Raw genomic sequence first — 7,344 nt, 5'->3', positions numbered from 1 at the left:
TTCCGCTCACATTAGTGTCCTCGGGACAAGCTCCGGCGAAGATCTCGGAGACATCTAGCGATAAACCTGTTGGATGACAGCTGTCTGAATATTTTAATTTCTGGCACAGCCCCCCATGCTCCTTGATCTCTATACTATGAATTCATGTATCAAATTGGGGTATTGTTGTGGGTTTTGTGAGATCAGTGTGGATAACTGGCATTGGTTTACTAAGTAGCAGCCTCCGTTTTTGTTCGTCCTATCTATTCAGCGACAGGATGGGATGTCATCTTATTCACTTCAGAGAGCTTTTCGATTTTCGTGATTTATCTTTACTTACCCCATTTCTTTCCCCCCTTTGTGTTGAAGCAACCTCTCTGCCACTGTGAGCCTAGTGAGAAGCTTTTCTTTAAACTTTTGTTTCAGTTTAGCCGTCAACATGTTGTTTTCAGCTTTTCCTTGTATGTGGATTAAGCAAGTCTTTCCTCTTTGTTATTGTTTCATATCATTATTCGTCCCTCTGCCCTTGGAGCCAAGTCCACACCTTGACTCCATGCATCTTGTGTACCATCTACCTAGTTTCTCTTTTATGTTTAACTGCGCTATTATTACTACTGCTGTGAATTAGGGCGGGACTACAGTTTACGCATATGTATGTATTGGATAAATTCCCATATTTCACCTGATTTTGATTCCAGATGATAGTTATATCATTCCGTTCGACCATTGAAGCATTCACATGTCTAGTATCTCTCAGCCCAAGGGAAACAGGGAGGTGTGGAAAGTGAAAAAAAAAAGAGAAACCATTGTTGACTTTAGACATTAGACAGTAAAAGAAAGTAAACCGCAATGACAAAAACAGGGACATCAAACCTGCAAACACACAAATAGCAGAATAGTGAATTTTCCCTCATGAATTTTTCTTTTTCCTTTATTTTTATTTTTTTCTCAATACAGAGACGCAAATTATCAGCTAGAAACAGGCATAAATCAAATAGGAAGGAAAAAAGGGGAAAAAGGAAAGAAAAAAACGCGGACCACAGGATCTGTCAAACCATTGCAATCTCGTTCATCCACAAGGGCCGGGCGCGGACATTGAATAGTTATTTACGTCAGACCCCGCTTGCAAATAAACAAATGCAGAAGCTAGGGGTTTTTAAAAAAAGGGACACACTTAAAAAGCGCAAACTCGGCCATTATGGACGGTACAATTGTTCTCCCAGCGCCACACAGCATTATCAGGGTGATACATCCGTAATCAAGCATCGGTCATGAAAAAAAAAGCACTTTATGTCACACAGAGAAGCAGGCTTACATGCCCCCCCGAAAACAGCAAACCGCGAGGGGGGCGTACGAAGAGAGTAACAGCTATGGGGGAAAAAAAGGAAGAAGAACCAAGGAAAACGAGCTGCATTTGTCGCTTTATCCCGTTATAAGATCTGCAGAGTCGGTACGGAGCCGGTCAAAGCCTCAAAAGTTGGCATTCGTACAATGTTTTTGGGCTGGGGGCGGGGGGCCTCCAAGGTTCGGTGCAATGCGCCAGGGGCGGGAGGTTATGAGATCGCTAAATAGATGGAAGAATTGAGTCTCGCGACACAGCAAGGAGGCTGGAAGCCAGAGCCAGACCCGCATTAGTTGGATATGGTTCTCCGAGCAGTGTAAGTTGTAAACGTAGGCCTGGTTTGTGTAATCAGGGCATGGCGATCTGAGGCGGTGTGGTTTCCCAGTTCAAATCCAAGGCAAAGGTGTTGTAGTAAAAGATCTGATGTGGGAATCGAGGAGTCACGGAATAGCCTAATCAAGCTAGGACCGTGAAGATGATCGATATCAGACTTAGAAGGGTTATGAAAACTGCAACTCAAATGACGCGCGGTTGTAGTACAGGAAGATGTGAGGTCCCTAGCCGCGTGATCGAGCATCCTATGACTAAAACGACTCAAGTCCAAAGGTGTAAAGTGAAGTATCGTAGGAAGCAGTGTAATCAATGCTAATAACTTTGGGCGGATACCAAAGCAGGCTGTATTGTGTTAGTAGCTTTCAAAACAACTGATGCTAAAGGGGAACGAGATTTGGCTGCGAGGTACAGAGAAGGCGGGCTTACCGGGCTGTTCAAAATGCTGTTTCGCTTGTTCCTACCCTTCTTGATGTGGCTCTTTAGAGCACTCGAGTCCAGGGGTTTGAGAAGCTCGAAGCTGCAGAGTAATTCCGCAGACACGGACATGATAGCGCCCCAATTATCAAACTCTCCGCAATACTATCCCAAGCATCATTAGTTAGGTACGACCTTGATTTAAGGGCGAGAGTATATACTCACATTGGGAGCGGAGAACACAGTGACCAAGATTCGATCGTTGAAGAACTCGTATCCATCTTCCACCACCATGTGTGCTCGGCAGACAAGGTCAAAATCGTGACGCTGCAAGAAATCCATGATAACCTTTTTACCAAAACAGTAACTCACACCTCGCTCGTTGGGCTCCCAATCCTCCTCCATATCCGCCGGGTCACTCCAGAGTAGGTCATTCAGCAATCCATAATCGGGCACATCTGTAGGTCGGGCGATACCACGGATGTCATCCATGTGCGACAAGCTCGGGGACAAACCACCGTGAACACAGAAAATCTTGCCAGCAACAATCGATGCAATTGGGAGACAGTTGAAAGTGTCGACGAAAGTTTTCCATATTTTTATATTGCATCTGCGTTTGCACTCGTCGTAGAAACCGTAGACACGAGTGACATTGGCACATTCATGGTTCCCGCGCAGCAAGAAGAAGTTCTCAGGGTACTTTAGTTTATAGCAAAGCAGAAGAAGAATAGTCTCCAGGCTTTGCTTGCCGCGATCGACATAATCACCCAAGAATAGATAGTTCGAGGCAGGAGGGAAACCACACATTTCAAAAAGCCTGATCAAGTCTGTATATTGCCCGTGGACATCGCCAACAATCTTAACCGGCGCTGCAAGTTCAACCAGGGCGGGCTGCGAAAGGAGGAGTTCCCGTGCGGCAGCACAAATGGCAATAATTTCTGCATTCTTCAGGCACACTGCCTTGGTGACTTTGGCTGAATACCCGGCATCTAAGAGCCGTGTAATCATATCATCAACATCGATAGACTTCAACGACCCAATCCCCATGGGGGAACCATTCATGCTAACGCTATCCGGGGTTGAAGACCCGTTAAATTCGCGAAGAACGGGGTTGATCATGTTATCTCTTTTGACAAGGATAGATTCGCCGGGTTTCTGGGAGACCGTTGACTGTCCTGCGCCAGTTGGCGGCGCTTCAGATACGTGGTCCACTTCGCCGGACCTCTGTGCGGCATCGACATTCTCGTGGCCACGCCCCAGGGAGGCCGACTGCGGAGGTGATGGCGGAGGGTTTGGCGCGACCGGCGATTGGGGCTCTTCTTCATCTTGAGAAATGGCAGACTGGTCTGTGATGACGGAAGCATTCGAGGCAGCTCGTGTGGAGCGAGAGGGCGTTGACCGGACAGAGGCGGCATCTGACTTGTCTCCATTTCCCATATCCCCTCGCGACAGATTCCCGTTCGAGGTCCTGGGGCTGTCGTACTTGTCGCTTTTGCTGGTCCCGGGGATTTTGGACCGAATGGAGCCGCGAATTGAGCGGCCTGAATCCTTTGTATCGGATCGAGAGAAGGAAGGGTAGGATTGTAAGGAGTCCGGACCGGCTTTATCGGGGGCGATGGCCCCCGGTATCCGGGAGCCACTCCCTTTGGATTGCTGCTGGCCCATGATACAAGGCCAAGCGGCAAACGACGGTAGAGTTACTCAGACAAGCGAACGAAATGGCTGGGTAGAGGCAGGATGTGCGAGTGTGCGATTACTCCAATTAGGGTGGCTCGAAGAGCGTAGACAGGAAGCAGATGAAACTCGCTTCCACGACAACGGTCGTTCGCGCCAACCTCTTGGACGACTTGGTCAGAGAAACGATCAGCCGTCGATCGTAGTTATCGTGAGGGAAGGGCACGAAAGGGACGCGGTGGTGGCGGCGAAAAGGCTCCAGGTTCGATGATTTTTGCTGCTCGATTCGAGCACGGGGGAAGAGAGAGCGAGGAAAGCGGCTGGCAGGAAGGATTCGAGGGGCTCGAGCTGGGGAAAGTCTCTCACATGGAACGGGAAGCGTAGCTTGGTCGTGGGAGAGGGCGTCTGTGGCGAAAGCCGGCAGTGTGAAGAAGCAGCGCGGAGAGTGTGCCTACGAGCACGATGGGCCGGGAAGCGCCTTGAGATGTTTCTGGGGTCGAGAGCAGGACGGCCGTGGGAGTGGCGTTGGCGGTGTCATGGGTCACCGGCAGCTCGATCCAGCACAACCTGCAGGTACCGGGCGGCAGAAGAACTCAGAGAGGCAGCAAGGCGTGTGTGAGAGATAGAAATGGAGTGTGTGAAGCACTGAAGCAACTGTTGTGAAGACAAGACGGAAAGATGATGAGACGAAACAGAGACACTGCGGATGGGAGAAGATCTAGACTTTCTCAGCACAAATCACCAACTAGTGAGATAGTTACCAAGCTCCTCATACGAATTCCTCTAAATAAAGCAGCAGAAGCCAACTATTCTCTACCCACGGACTATGCTGCTCTCTTTTCTCCTCTCCTCCCAATGACAGCATCCGGTGGCACAACCACGATCAAGCCTTTGCGCCGTCTCACAAAGCATGTCTGCTGGGCCTCTCCGCCATGCACGCCCAGCGATTAGAGTCTGACAACAGCAGCCAGAGGCACGGTGGCGTCATGATGGCAACAACGGGTGTTTTGAACAGACAAGATATAAGCATTCGCGCTCTGATAACTGTGATACGTGGTCTCTGGGATTCCCTCTGATTTCCCCCCGTTGGCGCTGCAGTCCTCGCTTTTGATTCCGTATGGCCCGGGCTGGGTAGCGAGCCCAGCGTCGCCCAATGGAGTGCTGCTGGCTGATGAGCGGAACACCATGGCTTCAAGCGCCGCATCGGGGCATCTTGCAGTGTCGATCGGCCTGGGCAGTCGGGCCACTCGACGGGCCTTCTCGTCAAGATCGGGACCGTCGAGACGCGGCGGACAGACGAGAGAGCCGCAGCTTCGTTCACAATCCTGGTCCAAGTGTCTGATCGCAGGACCGCCGCCCAATATCGCTCAAAACGATCCAGGCATGGCCCTCAAAAGACGTTTTTCGTCAACCAATTACGGCTATGTTCCTCTTGAGATACGCGGGACCTCCGGAACGCACAGATCTACTAGTTACACATTTGGAAACTTCTACAGCGGAAGACTTCAAGCACTGGTTGGTGTATGAGGACGTGGCCTATTAATATACTATCTCTCCGTCGCGCTCTCTTGCCATTCCCTTGCGGACTCACGCCAAGGGCCCACGGTTGGGACGCTGCGCGGGCTCCATTGGTACATTCGTCGGGTGACCTTGTGACTTTTGCCCGTTTTCTTGGGCGACGTTTTTCTTCTGCATCGGATGGGCATCCAATGATTGCTCCCCGGTACCGACGCCGCTTGTGTTTATCTGGAGGGCTCGTCCAGCTCGATTTTCGTGATGTGCCGCCCAGGAACCACCACGAGTCCGATGAAGCGGGTTGTCATGTCGGCCGTGACCACTTCCGACTCCCCCTGGCCCTGCTGGCGGATCGCTTCGTTCAAAGCAGCGGGCGTTGGGTAGCGATATTCGTAGGTGTTTGCGAGAATGATATTCCGATCCTACGCAGTGCAAGCCCCCACGTTCTATTTGTGAGACAGATGGGATATTGACACAGGGACCGCTGGAATCAGCCCTCGAAGAAACTCACATTGTCGGTGCATTTGAAGATGCCCACGAACAGACGAGTGTCTGAGGTGTGAAGCCGCAGAGTCTTATTCAGCAGTGACTCGAGGTACGAGTGGGCATTGTCCATGTTCGCAGCGTGGCTACTGACAGACAGACAGATCAGTAAACAGCCATTGACGGTTTCGCAGCCAAATATGGCAACTAACCAGGTGACTAAGCAAATTGTCACGTGATGGCTTAACTCCGCGGTAGCTCCGGGTTCGACTTTGGCTTAAAACGGCGATGGTGATGGCGAACACAGCGGCAGTGCTGCAACTGCAGTGCCTAAACCGCCGGGCAGCCTCTCTTCTGCCAGCCGTGCCCCTGTTGGCTCGCAAAACACGGCAAGTCCTCAGGCCATGTCTGATCCAGGAGCCCCGTGGCGGCATTCCTGGATAAAACAACACAATGCAGAACACAAACCTGGAGTCAGTAACACTTTCCCCTCATGGCATTCTGTTCCCTTATATCGCTTCTCTCTGCCCTCTCGCCTCCTCTTCTTCCTCTTCCTTCATATTCGACTCGTTCCTCGTCGTCCTCCTCTTTGCACTCTCCTTATGCTCTGTGACTGTGCTTTGCCCTAGCATCTCTCGTTTTGACAGCCAAGGATCCAGTCGTGCTTTCCAACTACGCAGTTTAACGGTCTATCCGTTCAATTTCTAATATTGCTTCTCACCCCCACATCCTACCAAACTCACAATGTCTGACTCCGTTGTCGCACTTGACCTTCGGGAACCGCCGCGCCGGCATGAGTGGACGGATCGCCAGCGACAGGTGGTGTGCCTGTTAAGAAAGTACTATGACAATTCCTGGAATGACCTCGGGAAAATATTCAGTGAGCTATTTAAACACCAGCTTGGGCGACATAGATACTATGACGGGATGCCTGGAAGAATACTGCAAGCACAGTGGCATACGCTACGAAATAAAAATTCCCCGATTTGGAGTCAGATTCACTCGGATTCAACTTTGACAACGACCCAGTTTGCAGTCATTCGGGATATCGTCACAGTGGCCGAGACACTTGCTGTTTCTCTCCAAGAAAACCGAAACAGCACAAACGACCAACAAACATTTTCTCAGGATTATTCTTTTGCACAATCAGCCCCATCCCCAACATCGCCACCCCCAGTTCCCTCGTTAAAATGCAACCCGGATAGCAGACAACCGCGTCTTATGTTTCGGTTCTGGAGTGCGGAGAGCAATGGCTTCAATTCTCCAACTCATTTTGTTGCTGGCCTATGGGCACATAAGAAAAACGTTCCGCCTCTAGATTCTGATCCATGTGTCGTGAATGGTTATGCCCACGTACACCTATCAAGATTCAAAGGAGACACACCATTCATTTCACTCTTCGATACACCCTTGTCGCCCTTACACCGTGCTTTGCAAAAGCCAGATGGGATGGTTACAATATTTGACATGTCTTCCTTTGATGAGGCCCGACTGATTTCAGCCGTTGATGTTCTAAAAGAGAAACCACTTGATCCGGAAGTTACTAGTCAACGCTATGAAGGCCATAGCGAATTTCTTGCTTGGGGGGGAAATTTTCATCTGCA

General features: G+C 50.3%; 5 protein-coding genes across 5 annotated transcripts in view; 3 read left to right on the top strand and 2 right to left on the bottom strand.

Moving 5' to 3' along the window:
• UREG_02333 (uncharacterized protein) overlaps positions 1–709 on the top strand; it is a gene marked incomplete at both ends in the record, with an annotated part of 3,029 nt that extends 2,320 nt beyond the window's left edge. Inside the window, 3 exons of the mRNA XM_002542771.1 lie at positions 406–440; positions 608–631; positions 678–709. Coding sequence (XP_002542817.1) covers positions 406–440; positions 608–631; positions 678–709 — 91 coding nt within the window. The remainder of the gene's footprint in view (positions 1–405; positions 441–607; positions 632–677) is intronic.
• A 1,257-nt stretch (positions 710–1,966) lies between these two features.
• UREG_02332 (serine/threonine-protein phosphatase PP-Z2) lies at positions 1,967–3,733 on the bottom strand (the record flags this gene model as incomplete). The annotated part of the gene is made up of 3 exons (XM_002542770.1): positions 1,967–1,996; positions 2,081–2,233; positions 2,294–3,733. The coding sequence occupies 3 exons, from the start codon at positions 3,731–3,733 to the stop codon at positions 1,967–1,969; spliced, it is 1,623 nt and encodes a 540-aa protein (XP_002542816.1).
• Positions 3,734–4,927: 1,194 nt separating this feature from the next.
• On the top strand, positions 4,928–5,269 carry UREG_02331 (uncharacterized protein; the record flags this gene model as incomplete). The annotated part of the gene is made up of 1 exon (XM_002542769.1): positions 4,928–5,269. One exon carries the CDS (start codon positions 4,928–4,930, stop codon positions 5,267–5,269), a length of 342 nt encoding a protein of 113 aa, XP_002542815.1.
• Positions 5,270–5,484: 215 nt separating this feature from the next.
• On the bottom strand, positions 5,485–5,873 carry UREG_02330 (uncharacterized protein; the record flags this gene model as incomplete). Its single annotated transcript, XM_002542768.1, has 2 exons — positions 5,485–5,679; positions 5,769–5,873. 2 exons carry the CDS (start codon positions 5,871–5,873, stop codon positions 5,485–5,487), a joined length of 300 nt encoding a protein of 99 aa, XP_002542814.1.
• A 611-nt stretch (positions 5,874–6,484) lies between these two features.
• UREG_02329 (uncharacterized protein) overlaps positions 6,485–7,344 on the top strand; it is a gene marked incomplete at both ends in the record, with an annotated part of 1,664 nt that continues 804 nt past the window's right edge. The window contains one exon of the mRNA XM_002542767.1: positions 6,485–7,279. Coding sequence (XP_002542813.1) covers positions 6,485–7,279 — 795 coding nt within the window. The remainder of the gene's footprint in view (positions 7,280–7,344) is intronic.

Source organism: Uncinocarpus reesii, genomic scaffold, assembly GCF_000003515.1.
Source record: "Uncinocarpus reesii 1704 scaffold_1 genomic scaffold, whole genome shotgun sequence".
Classification (NCBI taxonomy): domain Eukaryota; kingdom Fungi; phylum Ascomycota; class Eurotiomycetes; order Onygenales; family Onygenaceae; genus Uncinocarpus; species Uncinocarpus reesii.
The sequence above is the reverse complement of the archived record's forward strand: the minus strand, read 5'-3'. Positions and strand labels throughout refer to the sequence as shown.